Source organism: Podarcis muralis, chromosome 5 (assembly GCF_964188315.1).
Source record: "Podarcis muralis chromosome 5, rPodMur119.hap1.1, whole genome shotgun sequence".
Lineage (NCBI taxonomy): Eukaryota > Metazoa > Chordata > Lepidosauria > Squamata > Lacertidae > Podarcis > Podarcis muralis.
In genome coordinates this window covers 49,982,349-50,002,205 of record NC_135659.1, presented here as the reverse complement: position 1 = coordinate 50,002,205, position 19,857 = coordinate 49,982,349, and the positions used below count along the sequence as shown (strand labels likewise).

The 19,857-nt window shown below is 38.4% G+C and overlaps 1 protein-coding gene across 4 annotated transcripts in view; it reads right to left on the bottom strand.

The window, feature by feature from the left end:
- Positions 1–275: 275 nt before the first annotated feature.
- PIK3R3 (phosphoinositide-3-kinase regulatory subunit 3) overlaps positions 276–19,857 on the bottom strand; it is a 244,736-nt gene continuing 225,154 nt past the window's right edge. For 2 of the 4 annotated variants that reach the window (XM_028733605.2, XM_077928773.1), the window contains 7 exons: positions 17,872–18,052; positions 17,079–17,204; positions 13,453–13,595; positions 11,874–12,050; positions 10,552–10,623; positions 9,828–9,998; positions 276–7,748 (listed from right to left, as the gene is read on the bottom strand). In XM_028733605.2, coding sequence (XP_028589438.2) covers positions 7,550–7,748; positions 9,828–9,998; positions 10,552–10,623; positions 11,874–12,050; positions 13,453–13,595; positions 17,079–17,204; positions 17,872–18,052 — 1,069 coding nt within the window. In that variant the 3' untranslated portion in view covers positions 276–7,549. The remainder of the gene's footprint in view (positions 7,749–9,827; positions 9,999–10,551; positions 10,624–11,873; positions 12,051–13,452; positions 13,596–17,078; positions 17,205–17,871; positions 18,053–19,857) is intronic. The other 2 variants (XM_077928772.1, XM_077928774.1) reach the window with 1 other exon arrangement.

Below are 19,857 nucleotides of genomic sequence, written 5' to 3'. Positions count from 1 at the left end.
ATGAATGACATTTAAAAGATGGGTTCTTCTGACCAAAGTCTGAATGGAACACACTAGGTCCAGTGACTGTAACTGAAAATGAGATCATTGAGTGATGTAAATCAGTGTTCACTAACAGTTTATGATGAACTGAAGTAATTTTCCACCTAGGATTTTAAAGTAATAGTTGGGAATTTCAGCAATATTTTGACAAGCTAGGCTCCAATATTTATTTGATCTGGTATTTAAAATTTCAAAACAGAGTAAACACATTTTTATCACCACATCATACCAGCTAGGCTGTATTTCTCAATTTATTAGAAACAGCGGTCAGTACATCCTTCTAAAACATTACATGTAAATGTGCTTTATTGCAATCTTTTATTGCATTTTTATTCTAAAGCAAAGTAGGCCAGAATGCTTAGTGTCTGGGATTCCAAAGCTCAACCACCTATTTTAAAAAATAGAAACATACAGTAAGATCATAGCACATTTGGTGACAAGTACAATGTTGCATTACTTATCTAGAAACTACAATATGACTAACATACAATTGTTTTCCTCATGAAGCAGTTTCTTTTTTAAAGTTAAACTACATGAATTTGACTACACCATAAAATGACAGAAGAACAGGTTTTACATACCAACAAGACTACTCAAGTTACATGCTGGAATTTATATTTAAAAAATAACAAAACAAAAACAATCCCCTTTGCTCCATGAGAAGCAACCTTTGACAAATAGCATCCCTTAAAAGAAAAACCAAAATGGATTTCAAGAATGTAGTGTTCATGTGCGGGATGTACAGAAGGAGTGCACAGTCCTGGCATACCTCAATACAAAATGAAGCTACCTACTCATTGTTACACGTATTTGTAAAATGAGTCCATACACAGTGATTAATGCTATTATTCTCCTTTGCACATTAGTTCTAGATGGGGTTTTCCCACATTTAAGAACTGCAACTGTTACTGTCTCTCAAAAGGAAATGGGGTCTATATAAAATGCAACCACTTTGCTTTGAATAAACTACAATGCTTTATCTTGAAGCAAATAAGGAAAATACTTTTAAAAAATCGGAAATTTAAAAGCACATCGAGAGTATTAGTGAGGAACCCCACTTTTTTTTGGGGGGGGGAGAGAGAACAAAATGATCCAAACTTTCAGATTGTGAGGTGGGTAAAGCAAGTGAAAATTCTGAATGTGGAGTTTCAGAGGGCCAGGGCTAGTTATGGCCAATGCATATTAGATATATGTATGTGAATTTATTTTCCATATATCTATATACATACAGTACACACACACACACACACACACACACACACACACACACACGTTGCAGACCAGTACAATCCCATGGTGCTGTAAACTGGCAAAAATTAACAGGTTGAGTTAAATTTCTTTGTAGTCAGTCACTGCAAATACCGAACACTCTACACTCCAAGAAAGACAACACACAGCTTGCTGGCATACAAGGGTGCAACACCACTGAACATACTAGGCCTATGATGGGGGAGGAGAAAGCATGTTGACCCTTGAAAATGTCTTTAAATAGCTTTTCTTTACACACTGCAAATGCCTGTCTGAAAATAAAAAAGTGTCCCGAGGGGCTGATTGGAGAAAAGTGCAAGGCTCTCAATGGTTATAGGTAAAATACTAAGCAGTGTGAAACAGAATAAACTTAACTATGAGCCATTGCTATATGCAATACTCAACCTCCGTGAGCAATAAGACAGGAGTAAGGGATGTTGCTGAAGAATAGTGTATAGTATAAAGGTCTGCATTAAAATTATGGAGCCAGCCAAAAATGCTAGTGCTTGAAACCTAGAAAAGTTAGACTGATTTACTAAACTTCCACTATTTGTTATTCAGTGTTCAGTCAAAACATACTCCAGCCAAGCAAAGCTCTTAGCTCAGGGCTGAGAGTAGATAGGATGTTGAGAGATCCTGTGTATTATTTATAGCCCAATCATACCAGAAGAATAGTGCTTGAGGGACAGTGGGTTTTTAACTCTTCTCCCTGCTGAAAATAAACCATCCCTTATATTTAATATCTGCCCCAAGGGGCTGGGGAGAAAACACAGGCAGCACCCAGTTGTATGTGTTTCCCATAACACACCAAATAGCTTCAGAATGGTGATTTAGCTCATGAAGATGGCACAGGGGGGAAAGCTTCAACCACCACACCCAGAGCTATCTTGGAGTGTAGAAACATTGCAACTGTTTGTACAATTTGGCTTAAAAACAGCATTTAGCTTTTAGGCAACTGCCATCTTATGTTAAAGTCACCCTGTAATCCTTAGAGTCAGAGTGGGCTCCATTTACCCCTTCCATGCATGAGCTTTTGGTTGATGGCAAACAGCTGAAGCAAAATGCCTCTTCCCACATCTCTTTACTGGGGGGTGGGGTGAGGTGTAAGAGCAGGTTGTGGGCTTCAGGGAAAAGAATGTGGGGTGCAGTGTCTCATGGACAGGAAGGAGAGGCCAGGGTTGGTCAATACCTCTACAGCTAGCAAGGAGAAAGAACTACTAGGGCAGGTTAGGATGGAAAGCACTGCCTTGGTTAGTGCAAGTGTGTGGAGTCAATGACAGGTATTGCCTCCATTGCCTGTGTGACTTCCCCTGTCAACTTGGATGAAGCAAGGGTGCTGTGGTAACAGGGAATAGCTCTCCTGACTTAAGGGGAGTCATGAGACTGTGGTGCAGTGCACATCCTCACATCCCTGAGTCTCCTAAGCAGGCAGGGAAGAGTTGAGTGGTGAGGTGTCACTGAGAAAGAGAAGTACAGCAGTTGGAGACTGGTTATGGGTCAGCTGCCTGGGTATGGGTCCCAAGAAGTACCTGACCATGTCCACTGCTGATGCCAGCCCTTGGACACATCCTTATTCCATTTCTTTTAAGATGTGCTTCCTATCTCAAAATGCCTTAAAACACCTCAATTCTGGAAAATTGCCATTTTCAGGAAATAAAGTAATTATTATAGGGGGGGGGGGGCAGAGTTCATGTCTAAAAGTACAATTGCTGCATATCAGAAAATGGAGGTTTCAATAAGTTAAAACTCCAAGTCTGGCTGCTTTTAAGTGCAAGTATTTTAAAGGGTGAAACAAACTGGATGTAAATCTTTACTTCATGAGCATACTGAAACTTTTCAAGTCATGAAGTATATATTTATGAATTCACATTAAAAAGATAAAAATGGGTAGAAGAAAAACCTTGAGCATACATTATGCCCAGATCTGCATTTATACTCTGTCATCTCACAAAAATTGTCTTACATCTGCATACACACAATACATGTTACCACTTCAGATTTTTATTCCCTGTTAGTGTGAATTAAACCAAAACCAAAAAAACTACACATTCAAACAAATATTGTTCAAGTACCAAAGAGGGGGCTTTTGTAGACTTGGAAATATGATAGCCAAACAGGAAAATTGCTATGTGAAGAGAATCCACTAAGTCATTGTACATGTTGTCATGGCTTTCCAAGTGACAACATATTTACAGAACCAAAGCACCTCAAGCCCTTAATATGTGTCCTACATGTGTCCAGGTTGGCTTCTACAGTCTATTGTGTGCCTGATCTTAAGAAAGACTGAAGAATTGCTGCTATCCCTATTCCTGAGCTTGTGCAGACCGGGGGTTTGGATGGGGGGGGGGGGGAGAAAAGCGAATATATGAGAACTGTGCTTATGTATGGGAAAACCAAAAACCTACAGTTATTGGGGGGGGGGAGTACTGGAATTAACGAGATTATGCATACTAATTTATAAGTGAATTCAGTGGCTGGAGGTAGATATAAACTTAAATTTGGGTTGTATGATTGTTTTATGTTGCTTGTGTTGGCTGATCCCCTGCTCCTTTTCATTTTAGGCCATGATCCTAAGAACTGCATCACCAGCTCTACATTTTAACTACAGGAGCTTTTCAGAGTTTGTATCCGGCTAACAACACCACACAGCGCATCAGGTATAATTTCTGAACTCTCCCAAGTTTTAAAAGTGACTTGTTGAGCAAAGAACTGTTGTTTAGTGAAAGGTAATCAGAGCTCCAATGTGCACATAAAATCAATCTAGCGCACAGACTAGAAAAGTAACCCAGTGAGGCTGGATTTATTCCTACATTCATAAGTAGGATATTCAAGATACTGCTTTGTACAACATAGGTACAGAGGAAAAACTATGTTGTATCCTCCTTATGAATTCTTCCCAAAATTTCTCCTTAACAGTGCTGTATTTGTTCTTATGATATGTGACTGGCAAAGAAATTAGCCTCAGAAGTACTAGCAGTTCAATTACTTTTCAATCTTGGCTGATCTATTGTGCACTGCAGCTACTGCAACAGCTACAGAAAAATATGCAGTTTTCTACTTGTGAGAAAGGAAAATATTGAATCCTCCCCACTAAAGCACTTCAGATAAGCTGCATATTAAGAGCCTTTCTCCTCAACCAGTTTACTGCTTAACAAAAAACATTTACATAGTTGGGTCATTGAAATCAGTATTAACATCTAGCAGATAAAAAAAATGTTCTAAAAAAATGTTCTACTAAAACAAGCCTAGCTCATTGGCTTAAAAAACCCCACACATTCAGCTCTTCTCATCTTCCATTTTGCCATTCTCTAGTGCATTTGTAGAAAGACAGCAAGTTGTGCTAGGGGGCTGATCTTAACAAAGGTGAACTCTGAGAATTTGGAATGCTGCCACTTGAGGTCAGCTAACTGGTGTGAAAAATTAGGCATGAGAACATTAAATCAAGAAATGTTGATGGAAGCTGAATGGTGGTAGAAGAACATTTCTTCTACAAACTTTCATTTGTAAACTGCAAAATGATTTTTCACTTGCAAAGTCCATCCAAAAATGTTCAATGTGAGAGGCATTGCAAGCATGTGAACACCAGTTGGCTGTTATTTATAAGCCAAAAGGAAGCCATGTATATATGTTTACTTTCCTCAAAATTCTAATCTAAATGTGTCAGAATGTGCCAATTTAAAGGGAAGTAAATCAAGGCACCTTGTGAGATGAAGTACACATAAAGTTAATTGTAAATTTTAAAAAAAATGAACCTAAAGGAAGCATATGAATTTACTGATACTCTGAATACAGTAACAGAAGCCAAAGGATTGTATCCCCAGGGCCATGTTAGTCCTACTTAGGAGTAGACCCATTGAAGTCAATGGACATGACAAACTTGGGTTCATTTAATTTCAGTGGGTCTTTCTGAGAGGGACTAGCACTGGACTCAGTGACTTCATAGAGGCAAACCCAAATGAAGTTAATGCAAAACAGTGGAGGCTGTGTGGTATGGCCTAAATTGCCAATTAGCTCATTGTTTGGTTATAACATTAAAATGTGAAGATTTATAATTGGTAGTTATGGGAAAACATTCCACTGATTCTGAGTAAGTCAGAACAAGCCTCTGTGGTCTAGGCTAGATTTAACGACAGAGTAGTATTAAGCAATGTGCAGGTACCAAATTAGAATGTGCAAGCTGGTTAGGCTTCCAGAGGAGGTATAAAGTCTCAACCTGATGACTCTGAAAAGTGGCAAAATCCAGTGCCACGCTTAATAAAAGTAGCATATTGCTGCTGACTAAAGAGGATGTGGGGGTGGACAGGCCTGGGAAGAGAGGGACTGAAGAGATGGTGGCACATTAAGTTATTAACTATCGTCTCACAAATTTAAAGACTACAGGATGGGGTTTTTTTTTTACAACCATGGTTCCATTTTTAGAAGATCATGTTCCAGCTGGTTAGCCAGCACTTAGCTTAAGTGGCAGTAGATTAGTGCAAAACAGAAGTGCTTTTGGGACATGTCAAGCAATCTAGTTTAGCCCCTCCAGTTGCTGATTAGTGCTCAAATTTTATCATTTTCCTGTTCAGCAATTTCATATTCTGCATAATACTTCTAAGCTCCCTTATAGTGCATTCTGCTTTGTGTAAACATTAGAATCTAACAGTCTGGGGGTTCAAGGTGGCACTGAAGGTAGGTTGGAGCCAGAAAAGATCCAAATGTCCCAACTCCCTGGCATGCACTTCAAATACTACACAGAAAAAGGAAAGACTTCATGCTGAATCTACCAATTTGTCCTTGTTGTGTAAGCAAGTGTTCTAGCTCAAATATAATCTTTAGAAATTACAATAAATCAACAAGGGCATACATGTAGTGACAAAAAAAAAGAAAAAAAAAAGGTAAATACAGCATTGTCAGAGCACAAATTCTCACAGTCTAGTGGATCCAGTTCTCGCTATTTGCTATAATTTCATTATTTGATGTTACATATAATCCAGATGAATCTGATGGCAGATGACCAAGCAAAGCTGTTTACATACTGATAGATTCTACCACTTTATATCTTTACTAGTCCCATTGAATTCAGCTACCCAAATATTTGTCTTATGGTAAGCCAGCAATGAATTCTAAGGTTATACAACCTGTACAATGGATTTTGTGATTTAGGGTGCAATCCAAATGCATTATAAACACAGTTTTGTAGCCAGTTTCAACAGTATATAGACTGCACCCATAGGGTTTTTTTGTTTTTTGGTTTTTTGGTTTAGCAAGCAATTGAGAAGCAATCCATTGCACTTCTAAAGTTTTTTTAAAAAAACAACAACAACAACAAATGTTTTTAAAACAGAAAATTCATTGTTTAGCATCTTATAAACATGCCAGGTGCCAGCTTCATTCTGCTTAACATTCCAAAGCTTAGTATTTTTTAAAAAACAAAATCTGACATCCTTGGAAGAAAGGAACCACATTTTGAAAATAATCAAGGGGGAAGTGGTGCAGTTACATCAGGTCAGGTTAGTTTTCAAAACAACAGAAGACTTTTTAGCTTTTATATTTCTCTCTTCAAGTTTTGGCAAGTGTGATTGCAAATGCAATCTACCCACCCCCCCAAATCCAGCAATGAAAGTAGTTTTGGTGGGTTCAATTTGGTTTCTTTTATTTGAAGACCGGTAAGTACTATTGAAACCAATGTTTTGCTATGTTGGTAAAATATAAAGCAATATTTCCTTGAGGATATTCTTTTAAATAAGAACCTGAAACTCTCCCCATAATTCCTTTGGTCTCCTCTCACCAAATACCATGCTACATCAAGATGAGCCCTCATGTGTAAGTTTGTCTGACTTGCAGCCAAGCTGCTAAAATTAACAGGGAAGTTTCTGGAGAAGAGACTTTCCCTACATTTTCCTGGAGCTTAAGACTGAAAGACATTACTAATACCTCAGAAAAACAAAATCCAAGTAGAAGTTCCGCTGATGGTGCCTGGCAAAAGTTTTGCTTTTAGTTCTTTCTGTATGCATCTTTAAAGAGATAACTTGTTCCTTATAGGGAAAATGAGAGAGTCTCCTTATATAAAAACACAGCTGATCTCCAGGTAGCACCAGGGCACCAACCCCAAAGCTATTATTTTGTTGCTGCTAGGTCTCCAATTCACATTCATCAAATCATTTCTTGTGCAAAACAAGCAGTCTTAAGGAGAAAGAATGCCCTCTGGGTTTTAGTAAAAACTGTAGAAAAGAAATCCGGGAACCAACACTTCACCTATACTCCACCCTCCTAGAATTTATCTACAGAGGGAGGGCATCTGTGCGTTGACAGGATAAGCGAGCCGGACATTGAGGGAGTCATTGTGTTGGACAAGGGAGGTATGCTGGTAATGAAGAACTAATTCTTTTAGGGTAGTGTAAAGGTTATATGGCTCTGCAAACCCATAACCTCTTGGAGTGCTGTAAATCACACAGTGTTTAACTTCACCATCAGCTCTGTTAAAAAAATAGAAAATTAAAAATTAACATGATAGTAATTTAGAAGGATTACAACAAGTGAGATACTGAAAAGTCATGATAAACATCAAGGAACCTTGGATACAACAGTATTCCTGTAATGATTTTCATGTTTAGAATGGCTTGCTGTCTCATGAATGCTTGTCACGGTGCAGTGAAGGCTTTTTTAAAAAGCCTTTCAGGTTGTGACAGAGGTTCCTATTCTACTTGAATATCATCTTCCAAATCCTCTAGAGCTTAGCTTTATACAATATATAACATATTTACAATAAAGAATTTTTTTTGCCAGAGAACCTGCTTTTGGACTTAACTTTCAGTAAATCTATTTCAAAAAAATTAAAGCAGTTCAGGTAAGTGGCATTTAAGGTTCCAGTACTATTCCTGGGCAGATCCTAAGGGGCTCATTTGACCAGAATATATAGGGCAAACATTCACTCAGTACTAAAGCACATATAATTCTATCACACATGTAAGCAGAATAAATGCCCAACCTGCGAAGCATTTCAAGAACTACAAATTACCCATAATCTAGGGAAATGTACATCCTCTAGCTCTTGTAGAAACTTGTTTTGCTTATGTCACAAGAGCAGGAAGATACTAAACAATTTAACTTACTGACTGCACTAACATTATTGACAAAAGATATGATTGTGGACAATTCCCAACACATTATTTCCACAACATGGTGCCCTCTAGATGTAACTCCCATCATCCCTGACCATTGGCCATGTTGGTTGGAGCTGAATGGAGGTGGGGAAAGGCAATTAGCTCAGTGGTAGAGCGTCTGTTGGAAGATTAGAACAGCCAAAAGAAAGTTATTCACATAGTGCATAGTTAAACTATGGAATTTGCTCCACAAGTAGTAGTGATAGCCAGAGGGCTTTAAAAGAGAATTAGACACTAACCACAATGGCTGTGGTCTACCACCAAGGTTGGAGACACCGTATCCCCATAAATGCCAGGGAGAGTTCTGTTGCTGCTTTGGTATCTGTAAGAATAGGCCAATCCATTGGCCAATCCAGCAGGCTGCTTTTGTGTTTGTATGCTTTGTATGTGGAAGGTCCCAGGTTTGATCCCTGGCACTTTCAGGTAGGGCTTGGGAGAGAACCCTGTCTGAAATCTTGGAAAGCTACTGCCAGCAGACAATACTGAGGTAGATGGAGTATAAGACAGCTTCCTAAGTTCCTATACTAATCCAAACAACCAGAGGGCACCAGGTTAGGGAGGACTGCTTAAGTTGATATGCCATGTTATAATCTAAATGCTAAGAAATGTCTTCATCTTTTAAGAGACCACTGACCCAACTAAATGACTAATGATGAACAGAGACTGAATTAAAGTTCTCTCACTCCTGCTACCAAAGCTATTTTAATTGCAGATGTTGAGACACCAGTCCTTTGCACTATTGTATCCATGAAGAGATGCCAATTTTTTCCACTAAAATAGTGCATTTCTGAGCAAGATCTGGCTGCATGATTTGGAAGCAATAGCGAACCAGAAGAGTAGGCTCTAAGTAGCTGTTCACATGGGCAAATCAAGGCACTCAGTATTTTTCTTGAGTGTATATAATGATGACACTGAAAGCTTAAAAACACTTTAGAATATTTTTGTCAAGAGGACTAGGCAAAGAATGCAAATACAAAAGAGTCACAAACAGTATATAGATTATGGGACTGAGGTCTGGTTCTCTTAGTACTGGTTGTGCTGTGCCATTTAATTTACCATGTTTACTCGAATCTAATGCTCACCTTTTGGGGGCAAATTACACTGCGAAAATTGAGGTGCGCATTAGATTCAATGGCGCGTTAGACTCAAGTAAGTACGGTAGAAAGCTAACCAAGTAAGCATTCAGTTATCTTTATGTTGCATTCTTCGCGTTAAACCCATTTTTAATTAAGAAAATATAAGGCAAAAAGCTATCCAAGTTATGCAGCCAAATTCTATACAGGGTTATTTTGATGCAAGTCCCACCAAATTTATTAGTCTAATGTGGCTGACTCCCCTGTAAGTGCACATAGAGGACTTGACCTAAAAGAAATCCAGGGAATCACTACTTACACCACAGAACAAGCATAACAGCCTTTCTTGCTACTTTCTCGAATTAAAAATGCTCCATCAGGTTTCCCACAAAGCAAATCTTCTGCTTGGATGCGATTGATATCTCCCACAAACCAAGATGTTTCATCATAATGTGGCAGATTTTCATCCTCCTCATTTGTAAAGTATGTACTAGGAAGAGACAACAAATCTTATTTCCTTATTTCTGTATTAGGATTACTTGTTCTTGCATGAAGCAATTCATGCAAACAACAACAGAGGCCTAACTCACATTATTTTTATACCACTGTTAATTCCTGTGTATATGAGACCAAGCCCTGGAGAAATCATCAGTAATTTTATGGTGCACAAGAAAACACTTTCATTGTCTCAGATGCTTACATTTCATCCATGCAAGATAATAGATACTAAGATTTTTAAAAATTAATTTGTACTAATTATATATCGCTAGTAGTAAATATGTTAGAGGGATGGATAGAGTTATTTTTTTCTGAATGATTCTTCTGGAACTGTACACCACTAAGAGAAAAATCCCTTGGTGTTATCTGAAAATCTATATGCATGACCAGATATTGTCACATGATTAGGAAAAAGTGTACATGGTCGTATGACAGCCACATGCATGTACACCAACACAGAGCTACACACTCCTGTCATGCACTATTTCTATACACTTTAATCATCCATACTGCAAAATTCAGAGTAGTTGTACAAAAACACTTACTCAATATTTTCGTTTTTTATTCCAAGCCAGTCGTTTATTCTTTTCTGCCTCACTCCTTTATGATTAAGCCAGCTGCCAGAGAGAAAATATACTGTAATACGGTCTAATAGTTAATATCATCTACAAAAAGGACACTTAACAATTCATAACATTCTGAGGCCATAATTGGTCTTCCTATAGCAGTGTCCTTACTGAAGGAATATATCAAAACCTGAATTATAAAAAGCATATACAGTTAGTTGTACTTACTGCATATGGCTGCACATTGTACAACATTTTGAGCCTTTTGGAAAATTGACCTCCTCTATGTAAGATTTTCACTCACATCCCCTTCCTTCCCCCTCCTAGCAAGATATGGGATTTGCTCACTGGATATCCCAATTCCATTTAGTGGGTAAGCAGTCAATGCTCAGAAAAGCAGCTTATCTACGAGGGCGCTGGTTAGTTATCTGCTGACTTGGTACACCCAGTGTGGATTCAGTATAGGCTCTATTTCACTTCAAAGCTAACAAGAAAATTCAGCTGGAACCAGAAATGTTCCATACAAGACATGCTATGGATTAGTTATTATTAAGCCAAGCACTTATTACATGAGTGCTGAAAAGGCTAACCAACTGTTAACGTCCTTTCATGTTAAGTGCTCAGCTTCCTTTCCATTAATATAGTTGGGCCAAATTAGATGAGACACCATTCACACAATTAATAGGAATTGTGTGAATTTTTTTTGTAAGTAATTTGAAAGAACATATCCCCCATCTGTGCTTTAAAGCCTGCTTGTAGCTCCAACAGTAGCTGAAGTCAGTTTTAAGAAGCAGGACCTTCTTTGTTTGGGCACCCTGAATATGGAACTCGCTCCCGTTGGAGATGCTGTTGTCCCCCATGTTATCTATTCTCAAATGCCAAGTTAAGACATACCTGTCATATCAAACATGAAGGATTTTTATTTTTAGCCATTGACTGTTTTATGATGCTTATGCATTTTAATGATTTTATGGTTGTTGAGTATATTTATTGACTAGTTTTTGTACTTCCCTAGAAAACCTTTGGGATGAAAGGCAGGTTATAAATAAAAGAAATAAGTGAATAAGTACAGTAGACCTGATCTGCATCTGTACCAGAGTAGGGGTCTTTAATCATTAGGTGACATGAAGAGCCCAATCTGGATTGGGACACAAGTGGAGGGTTAAAACTCCAACTCCCACCAAGGTCTTAATCTAGCTCAGGCCCACTCTATTTACTTCTAAAATGACACCAACACAATGCTAATTCTGTGAATGACCCTAACCAGAATACTGGAGACTCACAGACCGGCTATTACTTACACAAGGTACTGATCTCTGATTTTGCGCAGCTGCATAAGATCAGGTTTGATACTGTTCATTTTCTTGTCAGTTTCCCGGTTGTCTAGAGCTTGCTTCTTCAAATCCTGTTCCAGTTGCAGCTTACTATCATGGATTTCACCCAGACGCGATTTTAATTTTTCATAATTCATCGCAATGCTGTAAAGAAGTGACTAGTTTTTAAAGGGTAAAAGTTACACACAAAAATAACCACTCTCATCTACAACTAAATAGTACATAGTGACTGTATTAGGCACTGTGGAAGACATTGGCTTCATTCATTCATTTCAGACTAAAAGTGTATCTACACAAGAGCTTCCTGATCCTTTTACAACTTAAGCACTAAACCACAGGTGCAGAAAGTCTACCTTGGAATAGCAGCTGTAAGGTGTAGAACAGAACATTCTAGCAAAAGCACCTGGACAATACCACTCCTTCCTCTCTATTATCTGAATATTATTTAGACGAAGACTTTCATGACTAAAATTATGCTAACAGAACATGTTTCTTGATCTGAGCTTAACTGAAGAAAAAATGGAAAAGTTTGAGCAGTCTCAAAAGTAAAGAGACCACATGCATCAGATATGATCTTCCACTGATACTCTGCTGCATCTGTCTCCTTCTTCAGAGTTAAAGTAGGTGGCCACAGCAGACAGGACCTTTTATTGGCATAGAGGTTGCTGAATAAAACAGGGAGGGTGTGCTGCAGAGTCTGCTTTATTTGGGCATGAGGGTTTGTAATTTGCCTTTCCTGTGTAGATTCTGCTGGTTTAATATAATATTGCTAGGTTTTTTTATTCCATTTGTTGTTTTCATTATGAAAACACTTCTGAAAATTGCCCTGTAAGCTGTATTAGAGGCCTTGTTAAGGAGAATAAAGATTTAAATTAATTTTAAAAATGAAGATAAGTTACCCTATTGTTTATTACAAGCTGCCCAACTACTACCATTTGAACTTCAGAAGACATTTTGCCTGGATAAGATACCTCACATGAATACTTTTCACAGTTATTAGAAAAAGCATCCACACTATTGTTCATGTTGTTTCATTATCTAACAAATTATTTAATTGAGAATCTATGCTGTTAAGAACACTCTTAAGAATAGCCACCTAAGTCTAGCAAACTGTCTCCAACAGTGATCAACCAGATTTCCATTTAGGTAGCTGCCCTTTCCTAAACCTTTTCCAGCTCTATTAAAATTCTGTCATTCCTTTTTCAGAAGAAGTTGATCTGGAGCTCTTCATCTTGCTTGGGATTGTGCTTCTTGAGTAATTTCAACTCAATCCATGATTTACTAAATTTTAAACATGGAAAAAGTTGCTATCTAAATTCAACAGAACACCAGGTAACATGCAGTCAGTTTCCTTGTAAATTTCATACAGTGCGGAAATTGCTTACAACAAAGGTGTCTGATCTATAGCACAGTAGTTATGTAACTAAATATGATGATATAGTGTACAGTGGAGGTCAATGGGAGAAATTATAATTATGGAGAACACAAATGCAGTTACTACCTGAGGCCAGGACTGGCAACAGAAGTGGCATTTGGGCAGACCTACCGTTCAATTTCCTTCTCATTTCCTTCTCTTCTGAATCGTTCAATGTATTCTTTGCTGTATCGCTCTTGGGTGTGACACTGCTCTTCAAATATTTTAATTGTTTCATTAAAAGCTTCTATTGCTGTTCTCTTCATTTGAATTTCCTGCACAGAGAAACCAATTTCAAAAATCACCATTACTCACCAGAAGCACAAAGCTGTAGAACTATTTGATTATTATTTTTACATAAATCAAAGCAGATAATTTATAGGTCTATATGATTTGATTCAGTATTGAAAAGTATATAATCCAAACACTGAGTGAATTACCAGTTTAAAGTATCTAATCTACAAGACCCTCTTGGTTAGTCAGATACACCTGCTTTGCCTTCTTTCACCTTGAGAAAAAAGGGACCATGTTGTTGTACAACTTTACTGAGCATTTCACAAAATAAAGCTATTAAAGCAGTTCACAAAACAAAACAAAACAAAACAAAACAACCCAAGTTCTAAGAACAATATCATTTCAACAAACTCTAAAGATATGCAATTGTTTCATAAATGACTGGTTACACACCTCAGGGAACGCCTTAAACAAAAATGTCTTCAATACATGCCTACACAGTATGACACAAGGCACCTGTCTAATTTTGGCAGGTTACTTGAGAGAATGTCTTATGCCAAACACACCCAGCAGATTGCTGTTGTCTGGGGGAGGTCCTGCAAGTTTCAGCATCTCAGAAGCCCACTATGCAGTAACTCAGAGAAGAGCTTTTAGTGTGGCTGCCCCTGTTCTGTGGAATAGCATTTCTACTGAGATATGACAGGCGCCCACAATCTGCAAACAGTTGAAGACATTTTTGTTTCAACAAGCTTTCCCAGTTGTATACACAAGTCTTTATCATGAGTCTCTACATGTTGGGGTTTTAATCTTGTTTTAAATGTATTTTTTTACTTTGTGTTTTTAACTGTTTTTAATTATGTTATGTGTAAATCACCCTGAGATGGTGGTTTAAAAGGCTATTAATAAATTAAATGCAATATTAATAACAGATTCTAAAAAGCTAGAGCTGCAACACTGAAAGTGCAGTTTCTAATACAAACTAAGTGCACCTCTAGGGCATATACACACATCATTTTTTTCTTATGCCACCTTTCCATAGATAAAACCATGCTTAAGGTAGCTTACAACTTGAAAAAAATTGTGTAATTATAAATATAACAAAAATAGTCATTAACAGTATCTAAAACTCATCAAAAAGTACACAACCTAATTAACAATTTCCACATTAAATCATAGTAAGATCCACAGTAAGCCCAAGGGAAGCCCCATGGAGTGTGTGTTGCAGGAATGCAGCCTTGAGGTTAGTAGAGTGGCCAAGCTATCTTGGTCCAGGAAAAGTCATAGGTGTCTTACTAACTGAAGCTGGTAGAAGACACTTCTAGCCTCCAAGGCCACCTATACCTTAAGTGACAAAGATGGATACAGGAGCACTTCCAGATAATATACCTGCTCTTTCAGAGGCGGTGCAACCCCATTCAGAACATGTAACTCTACCCATATCCAAGACATGGGGACCACTCACCCACAAGACCTATGCCTTGTCAGAGTTTAAACTCAGTTTATCTGCTGCTATCCAACCCACCACTGCAGACGGATACTGGTCCAGCCTGCACAGCCACTCCGTCAGATGTTACATAAAAACAGTGGTGTGTGTTATCAGCATACTAATAGCACTTTGCTCCAAATTCCTTAATGCCCACTCCGAAAGACTTCACAGATGTTAAAATGAACTGGGGACAGAGATAGGGACCCTGTGGCTATCCAGTTCCCATCACTCCTGTGGATTGGCTATGATGGCTAGGGGCTGATTGGAACTGGGAGTGCAACAACATGATTAGAACTCTGAGTATACAGAATTGGGAGAAACTAGCTCCAATCCTGGTGATCAGCTACAGGGTCAGGATTGAAGCCAGGGCCTCATTTATACAAACCATCTACTCTATCTAATACAGGTACCTGAGAGCACTCATGGATGGATTTCAAGTGCAAAGTTACACACATGCAAGTATATTTATAGGTATGAAGAGGACTTGTGGTGATTTTGCTAGTGACCTCTATTCACATGTCCTTTTGTGTTGCTCTGAATCTGCATAACCATGGCTTCAGACATAATTCCTAGCTAGCCAAAGCAGTTTGTACAAGTCACAGACTTGGATCCTGAGACCCATTAAATGCAACAAGACCTTGAGGTTACAGTGTTTCAGTAATGACTGCACAAGCAGAGTCTCGGGAAGAAATATTCTGTGGTAGCATAAGCCTTACACAGTGTATTTACATCATCTTAGAATATTTCATACAAACACCAAGGTCCATATTTTATATAACTCTTTGTGCTGACGTTAGAAAAAATCAACACAGAGACCCAGTACCTTCAAAATATATTCCAAATACAGTAGATGAATCAAATATTCTTACACAACACACCATGCCAACTCTTGTCAATGGTGATGGATACATGCCTCAAAGACTTTCTAGGGTGCATTTCAGTTTTTTCCTGTTTGTTTGCAGGCTCATTTGTTTGCAATACTATTTGATTTAATATTTTAGTTTAATTAAAAATATATATATTAGCCAATGCACAGTGTGCAGTTCATTTGATGAAATAATCATTTGTGAGCACAGCTTTAGAAGCAGTAACTATGAGACAGACTGGCTCCTCAAAGTGTCAGCGTAAAGAATCAAGCCAGTCTTGCACAAATTATTGAGCAATGCACACCAGCATAATGGCTTACACAAACAGTTCTTTACTCAGACTATTACCCAGTTTCTTAGTGCAAACACTTTCCATCAAGTTTGAACTCTGTTTCTGTTAGCGCAAAATGCTTTGCTTTCATGGAAAATTTTGTTAGGAGGTAAGCTGTACTGTTTAAAGACTGCAGGTCTGTCCCCCCCGCCATTTCTCTGCTAGACTACCACTTAGCAGATTCATGATGCTGTGCTGAAATGTTCCACAGCAGAGGATGATCTTCCTGATAGCTTGGCATCCAAGACTATACACTCAAGAATGCCATTCATTCAAAATCTGTAACAGTTCCCTTCTGCTGGACATTGCTCTAGCTATATGTTAGGTGGGAGCAGATTCCTTTTCCTATGCTGGCCTCTTAACATACAATGCAGGGGATAAAAAGTAGGTGGGAAGTGTGTATGTGTCTTTAGCTTTCCTCCCAGCTACTTTATCTGTGAAACCTCTCCCCGCTGTCCCGGGGTTTTTAAAAAACCTCTCCGCCCCCCCGCCAGGCTTCGGAGCAGCCTTCCGAAGCCTGGCGGCGGGAGGAGGTCCGAGGACAGTGGGGAAGAGGCGCTGCGTTTCCCCGCTGTCCCGGAGATTTCCCTATGGGCTTTCGTCTTGCGAAGGAAGCCCATAGGGAAATTCGTTTTGCGAAGCGCCTCCGCGACGGAAAACCCTTTCGTCTAGCGGGTTTTCCGTCTTGCGAGGCGTTCGTCTTGCGGGGCACCACTGTACTGTGAGCAAAAGAGCACAGATCAAACACTGTTCCCCCCAATTTGGATTGGAGATTGTATATTTGCTGTTAAAACTCTAGTTCAGGCCCAAGTAACCATGAGAACACAATGCAGCAACACACCTGTGATGTTCTGGTGTATTCTTCATATAGTCTGTCATATTCCTTACTTTTCTCTTGATACTGGGTGTGGTACTCCTGAAGCTTTTTGCCCACAGCATCAATATTATCTTCTTTTACCAACTGATCCTGCATACATAAAAAAGAAAATAAGTATACTTTTCTATGAAAGACATTCAAGTGCTGACCTATCTGCAGAACTACTCTTACGGAAACACAAGACAGTCTTAGCCTGAACAACAAAGCCTCTCTACATCTACCAATACATTATCCTTAACTTCTGAATACTGACTATTCTGTTACTCAGGAAATACGTATAAATGTTTGAGATTGTAGAATTAACAAATTAGTTTTGGGACCTTTTATCTGAGCAAGCACTATATTTTTTTTAGAGAGCATGATAGGCTTTCAATACTTTAATGTTTCTTCTACAAAAAAAAAAAAAATTATACTATTTTGCCTTTGTAAACTTTATAGTTTGGAAGAGATACCAATAATGATAGAAAAAATAGCAGGCAACGTTCCAGATTTACTAAAAAGCAGAGAATCAGTTCATCTTCATTTCTCTTGCAAGATCAAATGTTTTATGCACATATAGCTATTACAGCCAATGAGAGACTATGACAAGCATGAATTTAAAGGAGTGTATGCCAAATTAGGAACCAGCTACTTCCTAATATAGTGATGAATGTTAATGTTCTCATACAAAACCCTGTCTTTACAAAAAACAATTTTTTATTAAAACTCAGTAAAAACACACATTTAATGGTAATACAGGGTTCTTTGAAAATCTCACCTGCTGGTATCTGGATACAGGATACATAAGCTTCACATCTAGTTTAGGGTTATACTGGGCAAGAGACTCATGGTGATAGTGGTTAATCAGTTCCACAACAGAATTGAATGTCAGTGGATCAGAAAAACCGTATTTCCCATCCCGGTGATAAATTTTTATCAATTTATTGTTGCCACCCTTCCTGCATTAGAGAGAATTAAAAAAACAAGCATATCATTATGTGCATTCATGTTGCATACTATAAGCATGCTAATCCAAAAAGACAAACAAACTCCTGCATAGTTACTTTGCACTACATGTTGTTGACTTTGTAATAGTGCAATACTGTAATTTGAGAGTAATATTCAGTCAAAAAACATCTCAACTGTAGTTGTCACAGGCTTCACTAATTTGTAAAAGGATTAACTAGAATTTCTCCAAAGGAAGTTCAAGAATTACTGTTTTTTAGTATTGAGGAATTGTATAAAGGAATAGTTGACCTTTTAGCACATCATATGGTCCAGTTACTTTGACAGTACTTGTTTCCTACAAAACTTCACACCTAACAAGCTAGGTGGCCAGTAATATTCCTCACCAACTTGTTTGCCATAGCTATTCTTCTGGATTCAGTCTTGCCTACATGAGTCTTGCCTACATGTACAAAGGGGCTACTCAGGGTTAGCGAATGTGGTGGCCTCTAGATGTTGCTGAACTACAAGCCCCATCCATCCCTCAGCACTGACCATGATGTTTGCACTGATGGGAGTCCAACAATATCTGAAAGGCACCATGTTGGCTATCTGTGGTTACTCAGGTAACAACAATGTTGGTACTTAACACTAAATCATGGTTAGTACTATGTGAATGAGATGGAGTTAAATGCTGGGGCCCACATCTTCCCTATGAAGTTGAGGGAAGACTTCAGCAGTATTTACATTCACTTTCAGGGAGTCCTGGCTTGCTATGTTTAAACCCAGAATCCTGATATAAAACAAACTCTGGTAAATTCCATAATCTTTAAGTAAAACATGTGTTACAAAGCTGACTTGTAAAACTAAGCAGAATTTCTTTTAAGCCAGGTTACCCAATTCAAATGTTATAACCAGCAAAGATTCCCTGTAAGTGAAATGAAACTTATAGTCTCCAGACTATGCATAAGTATGTGAGTCGAATGCATTACTTGGGCTCATTCACACATCACTAAACCAAACTTTTGCATTTGTGCAATGTGGTCACCATCTACCCGAAGTTTCTATGCAGAATGGGTCCAGGAGTGCCTTGGGATTGTGCACTCCCTCCATAGGCACTTTCACAGCAGAAATATGTATTATAAAAAGAGGCAGCCTACATTTACTTAATGATAAATGCCATTAATTTCTGCTGAGAAAAATAAAGCACTATGTTTGGGGACAACATTGTAGGGAAGCTAAAACCTACCTATCACTCCCAATACCAAACGTACACAGCCATTAAGAATTCCATCAGAAAGCAAGACTAGGCTTGTTGGGGAGAGGAAAAGTTTATGATATCCCATCTCCCATCTGATTAGGAGGCAGGTACAAGCAGGACAACATTTTTAGCCCTTCCAGTTTGGGATAAGTGGAAAGTGTTCCTTACTTCTTTCTATCTATATTAACTTTGGGAGGAGGATTAAGATTTGACATGGCAGAAGCAACAGTCTTAAGTGATGGGTAGCTTTGTGAGAGAAGTAAAGGGAGAAGAACTGGGGAAAGGGTTGAGATTCTTCATCCCTCCCTTTCCCATCTTTTAGCCATTGGTGAAATTACAGCATATGGGGAAGGCTATATACACTTTGTACTAAGACATTCCAAATGTCCTGCAAAGGAAAGACAAATTCCTCAAAAAGAGGGGTTGATCCTTAGTTTGCTTATTTTATGCTGCCTTCAGAATTGAAATACTCAAGTTTTTTTAAAGCAAGAACTGGAGACAGGAGAGGAGAGAACAAGAAAAGAATGCGAAGAGCTTCAGAGAAGTTGTAGGGTTCAA